Below are 16,989 nucleotides of genomic sequence, written 5' to 3'. Positions count from 1 at the left end.
AATGTCAGAGAAAAACAAGATCTAAATCTGTCCTGTATCATTCATATAATCCATGGATTAAATACATCCTCCTTTTCCTCAACAACTATCTTGCCTTTCTAATCAATTACCGTTAAGGATATAACACAATATTAAAGCTGATTGAAATTAATTATTAAAATAATTCCTATGATATCGATGGGCCTCACTCTAAGAATACAAACAAAAAAGTAAAGTATGAAACAGGCAAAACTGAAGGGTGAGGATTTGCTACCCAACACTTTTATTTTACCAAAAAGTTCACCATTTCTTTTTTTTTTAAAGATTTTATTTATTTATTTGACAGACAGAGATCACAAGTAGGCAGAGAGACAGGCAGAGAGGGGGGGGGGAGCAGGCTCCCCGCTGAGCAGAGAGTCCAATGCGGGGCTCGATTCCAGGACTCTGAGATCATGACCTGAGCCAAAGGCAGAGGCTTTAACCCACTGAGCCACACAGGCGCCCCAAGTTCACCACTTCTTAAAATAGCAACCTTTCCAGATTTATATTATTTACTTATACTCAACTTTTCAGAAGCTTTCCTTGGTTTAAGCAAGGTCTATCAGTGACCATCCTGGGCACAACTTTCTAGATACACCCACCTGGTGGGAAAAAATTAATCATGGGTGAAAACATCCACTATTTCATTTAGTCTCTCCCTGGGCCTGTCTGTTTCCTGAAAGTCACAAATACAGTAATGCATACTGTCTCAGCCAAATTACCTGGTCTAAGCCTAACCCTGACAAAAATCCTCCTCCCTGTTTCCTTCCTCTATTGTATACGGGGGGGCGGGGGGCAGGAGCACGAAACATCACTGCTGGTCCGCTATCAGGTCAAGTAATGGAGGGAAACATGGCGGAGTAAAGACTGGTCCAGTGGAAAGGAATGGAAAGAGGAGGAGGCAGCGTGAGGATAAGAGGGAGGCACTTAAACAGAGGAGGAAAAGAAGATGATGACCTGAACGGGGCTCCCAGCTCTGAACGCAAAGTTCCAAACTCAGCTCTGATTCTGTTTTCGACCTTGGGCAAATCTTTTGGTTTCTCTGTATCCTAATGTAGCTCCAGGAAGTTAGCAAAGACATTAAGACCGAAGAAAGCTTCTCACAGAACCTAGTGAAATGCCCGTCCTTGCTACCGATAAAAAGCGAAGCTGAGCTACCTCTGACAAAACAGAAACAAAAGCACCAACTTGGTATTAATAAACCCTCTAATTTGTCAGAATAGTGTTTACCTCAAGAAATGCAAATGAGTGTCAAGTGCCTTCCTTTACCTCCCCCACTTCTGAACAGTCTCGACAGATTCCACTCTCAGGTTTGCCTTCAGAACACTTTCCCTGACATTTTGTCTTCAATTTATTTCACCACTTTAACTAACTGCCTTACTCTTTAAAAAACAAAAACAAACAAACAAACAAAAACCCTCCTCTCCCTTTGGCCTTACCCCCCTGGGGGTCCTTACAGAGCCACTGGCCCAATCCATCCCCTCTTGCTTCGCCCTCACTGCACCCAGTCATCTACTTAGTCTCCCCAAACTTTTTTCCCTCCTACTCTCGTCTCAGGCCGTCTCCAGTGCACAGTGTCTCCCTGTGATAAAGCGACAGTCTAAACTCACTGCTGTGCTGTGCTGTGCAGTCAGACCCCGAGACACGGGTAACCAGCTCCCCACTTCGACGCCGATACTTTAGGACTTGCAGCCTTGAGTTGAAATGACACCAGCTGCCCAATGACACTGGAAACTCCCATATTGTCTACTTTCCTCTTTTATCCCAATTCAATATCAGAATTGTGGATTTTCAAGGTTTTTTTTTCTTTTTTGTAAAAATAAATTGATACAGTATAAATTATTTTGTCCCAGTTTGCGTTATACCCAACTGCATTTATTTTACAAAATGACTTGAAGGTTGAGATCTCATACCTTATGTTGTCAGTTCTCTTTTTATACATACCACAGTTTCTGCGCATCCACACTTCCTGCTGTGGCCTCACCCAGCGTAGTCAGGGCTCCAGAAACACATGTTCATTGACTTGACTTGCTCGTGTTTCTCAAGAGTACCAACAGGAGTCATATCCCAGGCTAAATCTCAGCTCGGCCACTTACTAGCCACGTGATCGTCCACAAATGACTCGTCTCTAACCCTGAGTTTCTTCGCCTATCAACATGCGGATGTGAAAACGGACCAAGTAAAGAAAGCATGGAAAGTATACTAACGGTGTCGTCGCTAGTAACTCAGTAAGGTTAAACAAACACAGGCCTCCTTCTTCCTTCCACTTTATAAAAATGTGTTCAGTATTATATAATCCACTGGGATTTTTAAGTTAATGCTAAGGGGCACCTGGGTGGCTCAGTGTTAAGCACCCCACTTTTGATTTCAGCTCAGGTCACAGTCTCAAGGTAGTGGTATTCTTTCTCTCCATTTGCCCCTCCCCACCAAAATGTCTTTAATTAATTAATTAATCAATTAACACTGAAAGTCTGAGAAATTACAAAGCAGACTTAGAGGCAGACAAAACTTTGGCCATACAGAAAGATTGGATTATTCTATATAATACATTAGTTCAGGGCTCTCTTGACTTGGTTCTGGTGAGAGAGGAAAAAAAAAAGTCATCTATTCTTTCAGCTGCTTGTAGTATCCTCAATATCAAATAAATTATAGTAATAAAAAAAATAATTCCACTTATTAGCCCTAACAAAAGGTACTACTACCTAAGACAAATACCTAATATAATAAATGTATGTTCCACTGGTAGATAACCCAATAGCCTAAACGCTAGCATAATAGCATAGCTAACTATTAACTTTCCATTCCTCGAAAGTTCTGGATAACTGCCTATCCAAATTCAATCTTAAAGAAGTTAATCGACTTCATTTTTTGATATCTGTCAATCAAAAGTAAATTTCACAACAGAGATATCCTATCCAGTCCAATTTATCTAGTTATATTGCTTCTCAGATACTATTAATAAAAAAGAATTAAGTTGACTTTGGCACTTAAAACCTACCAACTATAAGACAAACAAACCAAAATCCTAATCAATGCAAAAATAGAATTCTCTTCTCCATAAAAAAGTTAAGTACAATACTGTAGGCTACATACATGATATTTTAGTTGGGTCTTCAGTATTAGCTTCTCAAGACAAACAAACCAAAATCCTAATCAATGCAAAAATAGAATTCTCTTCTCCATAAAAAAGTTAAGTACAATACTGTAGGCTACATACATGATATTTTAGTTGGGTCTTCAGTATTAGCTTCTCAAGACAAACAAACCAAAATCCTAATCAATGCAAAAATAGAATTCTCTTCTCCATAAAAAAGTTAAGTACAATACTGTAGGCTACATACATGATATTTTAGTTGGGTCTTCAGTATTAGCTTCTCAAGACAAACAAACCAAAATCCTAATCAATGCAAAAATAGAATTCTCTTCTCCATAAAAAAGAAAACCTACCAACTATAAATCTGTGATAACATTAAGTATATTATGTATGTTAATTCAGCAAAAATATCTTTGTAATTTCAGGTTTTAGCAATTCGTTGTTGGATAAAGAGAGTTCATGTGTCTGATTTTTTATTTAAAGAGACTCTTGGGAGGGGCATCTGGGTGGCTCAGTGGGTTGGACCTCTGCCTTCTGCTGGGGTCATGATCTCAGGGTCCTGAAAGAGAGTCCCGTGGCGGGCTCTCTGCTCACCGGGGAGCCTGCTTCCCCCTCTGTCTGTGCCTGCTGCTCCACCTGCTTGTGATCTCTCTCTGTGAAATAAATAAAACCTTTAAAAATAATAATAAAATTTAAAACTTTTTTTAAAAATGGACTCTTGGGAACCATGAGTGCAATTTTCAAAAATTATCATAACTTATTTGTTAGCACTCATTTACCTGATAACTTTAACACCTAGAACCCATTTGTTGAAAAATATTCACTAATTCAGATGCTTTGATATTTAAAAAAATACTTTCCCTCAACACGATCCTATTTCTGAATTAAGAAGTCTTACTAATATGAATGCTTCTGTGCCTAATCTCATTTGCAACAGAGAACTCTTTCCTCCTCAATTTTTAACTACTTTCCTGAAATCAGTCAAAGAACTCAAGAATAGTGTCTATTGAGGCACCTGGGTGGCTCAGTGGGTTAAAGCTTCTGCCTTCAGCTCAGGTCATGATCCCAGGGTACTGAGATCGAGCCCTGAATCAGGCTCTCTGCTCAGCGGGGAGCCTGCTTCATTTCCTCTTTCTGTTTGCTCTCTGCCTACTTGTGATCTCTGTCTGTCAAATAAATAAATAAAATCTTAAAAAAAAAAAGAAATGTGCTCCCTCAACATAGTCACTTTAAAAAGAGTCTTTTTTTAATCATTAATCACAAAACCTATGCTACTTGTACAAAAATCAAAAGTCTATTTAACACTCAGACTAGAATAAAATGATGTGGAATTCTCTGCCTCTATAATTAGCATTGAAGAACTAATTTTTTTTAAGATTTTATTTATTTATTTGACAGGCAGAGATCACAAGTAGGCAGAGAGTCAGTCAGAGAGAGAAGAGGAAGCAGGCTCCCCGGTGAACAGAGAGCCCGATGTGGGGCTCCATCCCATGACCATGGGACCATGACCTGAGCAGAAGGCAGAGGCTTAACCCAATGAGCCACCCAGGTGCCCCGAAGAACTAATTTTTTTAATTTAATTTTTTTCAGTGTTCCAAAATTCATTGTTTATGCACCATACCCAGTGCTCCATGCAATCCGTGCCCTCCATAATATCCACCACCAGGCTCACCCAACCTACCACCCCCTCCCCGCCAAAACCTTCAGTTTGTTTCTCAGAATCCACAGTCTCTCGTGTTTCGTCTCCCCCTCCGATTTCCCCCAACTCCCTTCTCCTTTCCATCTCCCAATGTCCTCTGTGTTATTCCTTACATTCCAGAAGTAAGTGAAACCATATGATGATTGACTCTCTCTGCTTTACTTATTTCACTCAGTATAATCTCCTCCAGTCCCATCCATGTTGATACAAAAGCTGGGTATTCATCCTTTCTGATGGAGGCATAATACTCCATTGTATATATGGACCACATCTTCCTTATCCATTCATCCATTGAAGGGCGTCTTGGTTCTTTCCACAGTTTGGCGACTGTGGCCATTGCTGCTATGAACATTGGGTTACAGATGGCCCTTCTTTTCATTACATCTGTATCTTTGGGGTAAATATCCAGTAGTGCAATTGCAGGATCATAGGGTAACTCTATTTTTAATTTCTTAAGAAATCGCCACAGTGTTTTCCAAAGTGCTACACCAATTTGCATTCCCACGAATAGTGTAAGAGGAAAACTAATGTTTTTAACAAGTATATCATTATAAAACATTTGCACATTAGCAAATAGTACAGTTTTCATTTAATACCTCCATAAGCAAGTTATATGTGCTCTAAACACATACTTAAACAACCCAATTACATGCTACAGCTCCCTTCAAGAATGTCTAATACAGTAAAGAAAAGTACTTATCCTTTAACTAATATTGCTTCTGCCCAAGGGGTTGCCTCAAATCTTCTGTGAAATGAGGCAAGGTAGACATAAATAAATATGAATAATAGTATTAATGTGGCAGCTTCTTGTTCACTGAGGTGGTGACTGATCAAACAAAGAAGCTGAAAGTATTGATCAGAGGTTCGGCAAATTTAAACATGGCGGGAACAACATGGTACAAGTGTTTTAGGGTACAGGTATGGAACCTAGACACCCCATGCTTGGATCTATCCTAGTTCTACTGGTCCTATCTCAAATTAGATCAGCCATGAGCAAGTTACTCAAACTCTCTAAATCTCGAATTTCTTCTTCCATAAAATGAAACTCATAAGAGTACCTTCCTTTGTGAGGCTTTAAGAGTATTAAATGAGATTACCCACGTATAAGCCTTAGAATAATATCAGGTGCATAGCAAGCTCTCAATAAATGTTAACCACTATCATCATCATCTCACTGCACTGTTTAAAAAAAAAAAATTGGATATGAAAGTAGTTGAGTAAATTCAGTTCTTCCACACACAAACCAGACAAATGGGCAGACCCCCAGTCCAGATGATGAACCCCTCTATTCACACCATGGATCTCAGCTTCTACGCATTCAACCTTACGCTGCCTTTCACTGCCAGTCTATACCTCATCTGAACAACCAAAAGAACAATCTGGTTCCTCACACTATATTACATTAATATGTAAATTCATCACTTCAGAAAGAAAATCACAAACAAGCAGTTCATTCATGACTCATTTTATCCATAACAATCTCAAATTTGTCACCCCAAAATTGGATTTTACAGCTACAGTTAAACGAAGTAAACACATTCACAACCATTCATTCAGTGGTATCAGGAAAAAAAATCAATATACACTATCTGAGAGAAGAAAATAGGCTATTAAATATGGATTGTTAAATATTGAGGAAAATGCATCATTATTTTGAAGAGAACAAGCTTAAATGAGAGCAAACACAAGCAACGACCCCTTGTTTTATGACTACATTCAGTAACTGCACAGACGCCAGAGTCTTAAAATGAAAAAACAGCTCCATGTATAAGAAGAAAGTTTCATCCTTAAAGGAAAGGGCCTTAGCTTTACTGCAAAATTTCTGGATAACAAAAAGATAAAAGGTTACAGTGGAATATGAGTAGCTTTTTTTCTGCCTAGGACCAATCTCCTTTCAAAATTGAGAACTCCTTTTTCCCTAAGGTTGGTTTATAATTAGAAATTAGATTCCTCAATAATTCAATGACTGAAACCTTTATTAAAGTCAAATGACCTTTTTAATTAATTTTTTTCCTAATATATAAGCTCTGCTAGGCAAGTGTCATGTCTACAGATAATAAAGCCTTTATATATTTATTAAATGAGAATTTCCCTCTATGTTCATCCTTTGATTTGATATTTTAACACTAATTAATTATTGGTAAAACCTTTATTTATTAAAAGTATAACAAAGTACTAATGTGTTTTGCTAAATGCTCTGATTTGTATAATGCTTATAAGATCTGTATTTTTCATTTTATCATGAAAAATATTTAAGCTAAAATAATTTACTCTTCTATTCTCTTTTTTTGAAATTGTCATTTTAAAAGACTATAGCTAATGAGGGGAAATGTATGCCATTTTATCATAGTATTAAGAAGTGTGTCAGGACAGAATTAAGATACATGCCTAAAACTGACATTAGGCTCAAAAGCTCTTGACACAAACAATGCATTTATAATACAGGCCCACCCAAGTAAATATATTAAGGATGCATAAAAATATGGTAATCGCATTTGAATTACTCACTATTTTAATCTTTAAGTATTTGTTTTAAAAACAAAAGTAGTTAAATGTCTATTAAGGTACCATGCTAAATGTCCTGGAGTTTGAAAATTCAAAAATCCATTGTCCTCAAACCTCACTTTCCCTATGGAGGCCACTTAAACTTAGTGAATTTCATTGCCAATAAATCCAAAAACAATAACCCCTTAATTAAGTGTATGACTGCCCTATGTATGTTTGAAATCCCAGTCACCCATCACTCCACCATTAGTCTAAGATGACGTATGCAAAATGTTTTACCCTCACTTTTCTCATCACTCAAAATGGTAAAACCAAAGTGAAGTGATCAAGAGACTTACGCAGAGATAGCAGCCAATGGTCAGCAATTTTACTTTTTTATTAGGATTCGAAGCTTTGTAGCTCATACAAGGAGGAAAGGAGAGTACCAGGGGCGGACAGAGCCCCCGCTGAGAGGGGAACAGGCGCTTTACAGATCTGGGGGATGCGGGACTACCGGGACTTGGCACACCACCTACACTAACAGCAGGACAGAAGACGGAACAGGAACGTTCTGGACGTCAAACCACTCCACCAGCCAACAAGAGCACGCACAGCCGCGGCCGTCCCCGCTCCGGCCCGCGGTCGCGCCGCTGCCCCGGCTACCCGGTGTGCGGCGGGAGGCAGAGGGCGGCTCGGAACGCTTTCAACCGGCTCTTCTCGGCAAATGTCTGCACTCCTCGGGCGAGGCCGTTAAGGTAACTTAATCCCTCGCGAACCGCGCGGTGGGAGAGATGCTGATTCCCAACTCGGAAATCAATCGTGTCGCTTTCTCTGGGTCGAGGGTCGCGACGGAAGCCGCAGCGGCCGTGCGGATTCAGCGCTGCGTCTGGAAGACCGGCCGGACCGAGCCGCGCGCAGGGACCACAGCGCGGGGGGAGGGGCGCGGGGAGCGCGCGGGGGACGCGGGTCGGCTCCGAGACGCTGCGGGGATGACACGGCATCTGGGCAGCGCGAGGGCTCGCTCGCCCCCCTCGGTCCGCGGCCAGAAGCCCGGGAGGGAGTAGGTGCCGCCGCGGACGCCGCCGCTGTTCCGCGACTCTGGGGAGAACGTGGGGCAGCGCGGCCCGGGAAGCCTCCGCACAACAAACGGCTCCTTTCTCCGCGCACCCCGCCTCCCCGGCCGGGGGCAGGGACGGCTGTCTGCACAGCGGCCAGCTGAGCGGGGCCGAGAGCCGGGGCGACGAGGCCAGCAGCTCCCCGGGGGGCGGGGGGGGCGAGCCCCAGAGGCTGGCGGAGAGCCGCGGGGAGGCTGACAGGAAAAGGAGGGGTGCGGCGCCGGGAGAGCGGGCGCGACGGGGACCGGGGCGCCCCCGGGCGCGCGACGCATCCCGGCTGCCCGAGGCGGGCGCGCCGGGCGGGGGGGGCGGCTCGCGGGCGGACCCCTCCCCTGGCTCCCCGACCGGAGGACGCGGAGGAAATGGCTTTGTATCGCAGGATGAAAGACAGACAGGAGGGCCGGCCGCCGCGGGGGGGACGGAGGATGCCCGGAGCCGGGACGACCCCGCCCGCCCCACGGACGCCGCCGCTCGGCCCTCGTTCCGCCCGCGCCGCGGCTCGGCGCTCGGGCTCCCGCCGCCCCGGCGCGCTCCGGCGGCCCCGAGCGGGGTCGCCGGCCCCGCCCCCCGCGCCCCGCGCGCTCACCTGCCCACGAAGTTCTCGAGCACCGAGCTCTTGCCCGCGCTCTGGCCGCCCACCACGGCGATCTGCGGCAGCTCCAGCAGGCAGCTCTGCCCCAGCGCCGAGAAGGCGTCCTGCAGCCGGTTCACCAGCGGGATCAGCTCCTCCATCTCCCGGTTCCCCATCCTGCCAGCGCCGCCGGCCGCACGCCGGCTCCCGCTCTCCTCTAAGACCTGGCGGGGGAGCTGGGGCCGCGCCGCGCGAGCCGCCCCTGCCAAGCCGGGTGCTGCCAGCGGGTTCCAGCGCCGACGTCGGACCCCGCCGCGCGCCCGCCGCTCGGCTCTGACAGCTCACGGCCCGCAGCGCGCCTGCGCGGGCGGGAGGGGCGTGGCCTGGCGGCTCGGCCGCCCCATCCGCGCCCCGCCCGGCGGCGATTCGGCTGGAGGCTTCGGGCCGGACCCTGCGGCCGCGCGCTCACGCACTGCCTCCCAGCTGCGGCCAGATGCACGACCTGCGTCTCTGGACCCCGAGCTCGGAGGCGCGGGTACCGCCCTCGGTCGGGGGATCGGCATCGGCTACGAAGCCCTGCGGATAACCGCTCAGCTCTGTCAGCAGCGGTAGCCCCAGCACCCCTGTCGCCGCCAGAGTCACTTCCCAAGAGCAAGTCCCGTGCGCGCACGCCCCACTTCAGAGCCCCGCTCCCCTCAGAGCGGCGGCCCGCGGAGTCCGAGCCCTGCCTCCGACGTCCACTTCGGGACCTCCGCGGTGGGACCCCGCCGGATCGCTCGAGCTCAGCGACCCCACCTCCCATCCCGACGAAGCGGAAACGTCAGCCCGTCTGGCCCGCCACAGCGCTCCCTCTCTGCGGACCCCCGCGACTCCTCGGGCCTCTCTCCCGCCCATCCGTCCCGGGGCTGCGGGAGAGCGAGCGCTCTGCACGCGTTCGGCCAAACCGAGCGCACTGACACGTGCCTGCGCGGCGGGTCTGCGCCGCCGACGGAGACACAAAGACCAGCGGCTGTGCTCGCTCGGCCTCCTCAGACTCCTCAGAGGGCTCCTCCTCAGACTCCTCAGAGGGCTCCTCTTCACGAGTAAACACACGTGCTCTCCGGGACCGAACTCATGGGCCTTTTCCTGTCTCGCACCTCAGACTCTACCTGAGGATTCTGCCTTGGCTTTCATTCCGCGTACTGTCCGGCGACCGCAGGAATCGAAACGCTGGCCCACCTCCCTCCCTTTTACCACAGACTGAAGTCCCGCTGGTCCTGGACCTCACTACCCGAATGTCCCACAAGGACCTCCGACGTAACTGACCCAAAACTGAACTCATCTTTTCTAATCTCAGCACTTAATGCTATAAAGCTCCCTTTAGCCCTAAAAAGACTTGTGTAAAAAATGCCCAAATGACCAAAACACTAAGAAGAACCTAAATGTCCATCAAAAGGTGAACGAATGAGCAAGTAGGACCTGGTCATACTTCTAAGCAACAAAAAGGAGTGAGCGTCTGATAGAGCAATAACGTAGTTTCAGCTTCAGATAATTATGTTGAATGAAAGACCCCAAAGAAGACATATTGTATGGTTCCATTTATATGAAGTTGTGCAATAGGCAAAATTATCTATGTTGATAGAAATCAGACCACTGGTTGCCTTTGAGGTGTAGGGATTGACTGCGAGATGCACCAGAGATCTTTGCAAAGTGAGGGAAATGTTCTTGATTTGGATATGAGTAGACATTGGTGGACTCATCCGACTAAACATTTAAGATCTCTGCATTTCACTGTAAATTGTATCTCAACTTTTTTAAAAAGCGAAAGAGAAAGACAAAGCTGACTGCATCACCTCCTCCCCTGAAAAGCATCCCTCATAGGCTATCTGCCCACCATGCCTTCTCCAGGAATCCCCCCTCCATCCACCACATAGCCTGAGTAGTCATGAAGATAGAAGGGAATGAAGAGCAACTAACTGTGTCCTCCGGGTGCTTCCTATCTCAGCAAGAGGCCTGCCCAGTCCCAACCCAGACTCTGGACATCATGCTACTCCTTTGCACTCTCTCTCAACCTCATTCCCCATATCAAGTGGGATCCCAAATTATGCCCATTCTACCTCCTAGAGCCCACCTCATCCCCTTCATCTTTGCTATCGGTGCCTCATTTATAACTATCATTTGTCAACTATCTTCTTACGTATTTCCCATATATATATATGTGCCCTGAATAGATTGTCATTACTGCATTTGGCACATTGCATTGAATCTCTGATTTACATGTCTCTTTCTTCCACTAATGTGATAGGTAGAATAATGTCCCCCTACCAAGGATGTCCACGTTTAAATATCCAGAAACTGTGAATATGTTACCTGTCATGGCAAATGGAACTTTGCAGATGTGATTAAACTAAGGACCTTGTAATGGGGAGAATATGCTGGACTATCCTGATAGACCTAGACTAATCACATGGATCCTGAAGAAGAGAGAGCCTTACCTGGCTGTTTCAGAGGGAGATGTGACTATGAAAGAATGGTCACAGAGACACAACTTTTCTGCCTTTAAGATGGAGGGGGGCGGGGCATAAGCCAGGAGATGTTGACCACCTCTAGAAGCTGGAAAAGTCAGGGAAACAGATTCTCCCTAGAGCCTCTAAAAGGAACACAGCTCTGTTGACACCTTTATTTTAGCTCAGTGAGATCTGTGTCAAACTTCTAACCTACAGAGGTGTAAGATAATAAATTTGTGTTGTTTTAAGCCACTAAGTTTGTGCTAATCCATTACAACAGCCACAGAAAGCCAGTACAACTAATGATACGTTCCTTGAGGGCAAGATCCATCTTTCTGATTCTCAGTGCCTAGCACCTAAGAACACCATAGTCAATGGGGGATAGACAGAATCAGATTATCACAGCACAAGGTAGCACGTGTTCTGTTCCAACAGTGATATGGACTGACTGTGTCTCCTCAAAATTCATATGCTGAAGTCCTCGGTGTGGCTGGACTTTAGAGTAAGGTTAAATGAGGTCATAAGGCTGGAGCACTGATCTAGCAGGACTAAGGTCCTTACCAAGCTTGCTCTATCTCTGCCATGCAGGGACACAGTGAGAAGCAGACCATCTGCGAACCAGGAAGAGTCCTTACCGGAACCAAATCAGTCAGCACCTTAATGTCAGGCTTCCCAGCCTCCCAAATTCTGAGGAAATAAGCTTCTGTTGTTTAAGCCACCCTGTCTACATGTCATTATGGCACTCTGAGCAGACTCAGACATCACATTCGTTTAAAGGGAAAAGGGGAAACAAGATGGGAATTAGGGAGCTACAATTCCGTCAGGGGAGGCCTTGAGGAGATGTCCGGCACTCTGCTCTGTGCTGTGAGGAACACAAAAAACTCAGAAGACCTTGCCCTGAGTATCTCATATTCTAATGTAAAAGACAATGTTACCATGCATTAGACAGAGAATGTATAATCATTACAGAAATTTGCATTTCATGTGCACTGAAGCCAAGCATGTCATCTCTACTCTCTAGAACTTCCTTCAAATCAGTCCCGCCCACCCACTTCAAGAAACCAACCTGAACTACTTTTGTTCATTGGTTTCCCTCTTTACTTCCCATTTCCAGAGTCAGTTCTGCAATAACACGGAAACAGGCGAAATTTAATACTCACACTCAACATGCTTTTCGCATAAATTAATCTAAATAAAACAAATAGCCAAGAAAAGGAAAACTCCGAGGGGAAAATCTTAGGGGGAATTTTTGACACAAAGACAACCTACACCTTTGAGGGTGGGTGTGAAGCAGCAAAGGGGAGCCCGGTCAGCCGCCCCCGCTTCCTGACTGCATCACGTGATCACCTCAGCCCTGCTCCAGCACCAAGTGATGAATACAAACTCCTGCTCTCTATCACATTTGTTTCCTCACCTCGAGGGAGAAGATTCCTAAAGGTTAACAGCCATTTTTGGGTGTGGCTCTCTAAGAAGTTAACATTTTATGAACACATCTGAACTGTTATTGAAATGAGTATTTTCCTTCAGGGTCATTTTGAGAAGCAACAAGCCTATTGCAGTAATGCTGCATTTCATACAGTATCATGGAACACCTCCTTTGAAATTAATAAGCCTTATCGAAAAACTCAGTTTTCCACAGTCTCACATCATTTCAGATGAACGGAATGTTATCTATGCTGATTTCCTGCCACATTCATAAGACTTAGTACCAAATAACTTTTGGTTAATTCTTTTTTTTTTTTAAGATTTTATTTATTTATTTGATAGGCAGAGATCACAAGTAGGCAGAGAGGCAGGCAGAGAGAGAGGAGGAAGCAGGCTCCCCGCTGAGCAGAGAGGCCGATGTGGGGCTCGATCCCAGAACCCTGGGATCACGACCTGAGCAGAAGGCAGAGGCTTTAACCCACTGAGCCACCCAGGCGCCCCAACTTTTGGTTAATTCTAAGAATTAAATATATATGTTTAAATATCCATATCTTAAATAGACATCTATTTTTAAAATATGCTACAGGATGGAAGCAAACTCCAAGGAGTTAGAAAAGTCTTGAGGAGGGAAAACATCTCTGGAAAAATATTTAACCTCTCGAAAAAGAGCACGCACTTGAATATATGATTTAGGAATTCACGGTTTTAAAGAAAAAAGTCACATTTCTACAGACCTACATCTCCTGTATCTCCCACAGTGCCTAGCTCAGTAATCAATAAATATTTATGAAGCATCTGAACCCAAACTTTAAGCATTTGTCGTGTCAATCTTTGTGAGTGCTTCTGGGTAAATTATAGTATTATTCTGTGTACAATTTAGGACTTATTCAAGCCCTACAGTTCTTTCTCCAAAGGTTATTACTTGGATGGATTTTAGATCTTACTGCCCATCGGTTTATCTGCAGGCATCTTTTGAGTTTCTGTGAAAGCCAATGAACGTCCAGTATAGACACACAGACTTCCAATATCATAGCCATGCTCGTTGGCACTTACGTCTCTCAGGGCTTCTCTCCTTCAGCCAAGAGCAGGGGTCAGAAAGCAAAGACTCCTTGGGTGCCTGGGTGGCTCAGTTGGCTAAGTGTCTGCCTTTGGCTCAGGTCATGATCCTGGAGTCCCTGGATCAAGTCTCGCATTGGGCTCCCAGCTATGCAGAGAGAAGCAGACTCCCTCTGACCTTCTCCCCTCTCATTCTCTCTCTCTCAAATAAATAAGTAAAATATTAAAAAGAAGAAGAAGAAGAAGAAGAAAGAAAGAAAGAAAGATTCCCAATTTTATTGCTCATATTTTTCCTTACCTGTCATCAGGGAGCAAAATAACTCTGGAAGAACCACTCGGGTCTCCTACCCTTACCCCTTCCGTCAGTCTGAGGTCTGACAGATGGCACCTCACCAGTAGCCCCACGGAAGCACGGCTGTGCTGACACACCTGCAGGGTGGATAGTATGATCGGTAAGCTTAAGGTATTAAAACAGAAGGGATTGGAAGCACTCTCTACAGCACTCAAGTCGGATTTACTAGCTAGTTTGTGCCTCCTTCTATCAAGCAGGTATAGTTGGGTTCTGCTGTAAGCAAAAACCACACGGACCAAAGTCGAACAGAAGTCACAGAGGACTCCTTTAAAAAGGGGGGCACCCCAGTGCTTTTTAATTCTCCCTGGTTAAATTATGACTCTTATACAGATAGAGATAAACAGGGATAATCATATACTAATTGCATATTATATATAAAATTATATCCTCATTAATGATATAATAACATTTTTTTTATATAGGCAAGCTATAATGGCCATTTAAAATATGCTTATGAAGATTTTTCACTGACACAGAGCAATGCTATGAATAAAATATTAAATGAAAAATGCAGGATATAAATTTTTTTTATGTAGTATTATCGTACCTGCATGATGGACTGTCTAGGGGAAAAAACTAAAAAGAAAAGTACCCAAAAATTTAATGTTCGCTTCATGAGGAAGTATGGAAAATTTTTATTGTCCTCTTCCATTTTTTTTCTCAAATTTTCTACAATTCATATGTATTACTCTTACAATTTAAAACTGAATAAAAATGCCATTTGACTGAACCATATAATTGGTTTACATAGCCACCAGCTTGTCAACAACGAAAGTGTTGTGTACTATGCTGTGAAAATAACATGGCAAATAGAAGGGGGAGAGTCCACGAGTTCCTTGACCCCCAAGCCTTTGCCATCCACTGGCAGCTAATAACTGGCAAGTGATCACTAAGACTTTAAACATTTCTTTCTGACTCAGACAGCAGAAATGTTACAAGCCCGGCCCCTACGGTCACTGGGATTCTCATCAGCCAAGTACACCAACCTGTGGACTAACCAAAACTACAGCAAAGTAGGTACTGAGCTGCATTTCGTTTGCTTAAAGCAGTGCCATAACCTCTGGCATCAATAAGCCAGACGTAAAAGATTGCATCCTGTATGAACACGTTTCTACGACACTCTAGAGAAAGCAGAACTAATCTGTGATGACAGAAAGCAGTGTGGGGTGAGGGTGGGGACAGGGCATTCACAGCAATGGGGCATGTGGAGTCCCCATCTTGACTCTGCTGGGATTGTATCGTTGTGCATGTTTGCCAAAACTCACTGAACTGTAAATGTAAAGTGGTGCATTTTGTTTTATGTCAATTATACTGCAATAAAAATAATCTATGACGTTTATGACACACACCTGTACGACATGGGACGGTAACACAGAATGTGATCGGCTCGGTCTGCATTTATGACACACACCTGTATGACATGGGACGGTAACACAGAGTGTGATCGGCTCGGTCTGGGGATATCCTTTGTAAGGGACAGCCATAATCATGCTGTGTTTTTAAGACGACAAAAATATACAAACTCTCCAAGAAGCTTGCGATGATGACTCCAAAATTCTGCCTATAGAGACCTACTCTGTTGGGATCCCTGAGTTTTATACTGACAGGAAAACATCACTTAGAGAAGGGAAAGAAACACTTTATCATTAAAAACTATCTCTTACGGGGCACCTGGGTGGCTCAGTAGGTTGGCCTCTGCCTTCAGCACCTGCTTTCAGCTGGTCCCGGGGTCCTGAATCAAGGCCCATGTCAAGCCCCATGTCATGTCCGGCTCCCAGCTCAGCGGGGAGCCTGCTTCTTCCTCTCCTCCCCACTCCTGCTCTCTGTCACTATTTCTGCCTTTCTCTCTCTCTCTCTCAAATAAATAAATGAAATCTTTAAAAAAAAAAAAAAGCCAACTATCTCTTAGAGAAGATTATATTCCAGCAATGTCAGCTCAGGAAGGGGGTCTGGAACAAGAGTGGAAAGAGTCCCCTAGTCACTCCAGAGTGAGAGTGTCCTAGGACAAATTTCCCCATTTCACGTGGTCTCCTCTCTTTCATTTTATAGGAGAAGCATAAACCTTGGAGAAGTTCATCCCCTGTGCATACCTGTGAGTCCCAGTTGAACTCCAGTTCCCTCCCCCTTGGAGGTGATGAACAACATGAACAACAATGAACAACAATCACAGCTTTTAACTATATTTTTAAACCATATATATACTTTTTTTTTAAAGATTTTATTTATTTGACAGACAGAGATCACAAGTAGGCAGAGAAACAGGCAGAGAGGGAGAAGCAGGCTCCCCCCAGCAGAGAGCCTGATGCGGGGCTCGATCCCAGAACCCTGAGATCATGACCTGAGCCGAAGGCAGAGGCTCAATCCACTGAGCCACCGGGGCGCCCCTCATTGACAGCTTTTGATACTGCTTTACACCCACAGAGTATTTTCATGTCACAGCTTCCTTTAAAGTAGCAGCTAACAAAAAGCAATAGAATTCCCCTTTCACAATTAAGAACTGCGACAAATCCAAGAGGTTAGGTGACTCGACCAGTGTCACATGGGCAAAACTACTAGAGATGCTCCCTGATCCGCTTCAGTGTGCCATACTTGGATTATCCCTATAAGATAACCTGAAACCTTGTGATACCTAGTACCTACATTGGCCAAACCTAGAAGGAGACTGAAAAATACACAGTAAATTACTTTC

General features: G+C 44.8%; 1 protein-coding gene across 7 annotated transcripts in view; it reads right to left on the bottom strand.

The window, feature by feature from the left end:
- The window catches only part of DNM3 (dynamin 3), a 534,866-nt gene extending 525,666 nt beyond the window's left edge, over positions 1-9,200 (bottom strand). For 4 of the 7 annotated variants that reach the window (XM_044266979.1, XM_044266977.1, XM_044266978.1 and 1 more), the window contains exon 1: positions 8,997-9,187. In XM_044266979.1, coding sequence (XP_044122914.1) covers positions 8,997-9,157 — 161 coding nt within the window. In that variant the 5' untranslated portion in view covers positions 9,158-9,187. Of the gene's footprint in view, positions 1-8,996 lie in introns of all 7 variants that reach the window. The other 3 variants (XM_044266982.1, XM_044266981.1, XM_044266976.1) reach the window with 2 other exon arrangements.
- Between the last annotated feature and the right edge of the window lie 7,789 nt (positions 9,201-16,989).

The sequence above is a fragment of the Neovison vison genome, chromosome 10, assembly GCF_020171115.1.
Source record: "Neovison vison isolate M4711 chromosome 10, ASM_NN_V1, whole genome shotgun sequence".
In the NCBI taxonomy this organism is placed as follows: Eukaryota; Metazoa; Chordata; class Mammalia; order Carnivora; family Mustelidae; genus Neogale; species Neogale vison.
The sequence above is the reverse complement of the archived record's forward strand: the minus strand, read 5'-3'. Positions and strand labels throughout refer to the sequence as shown.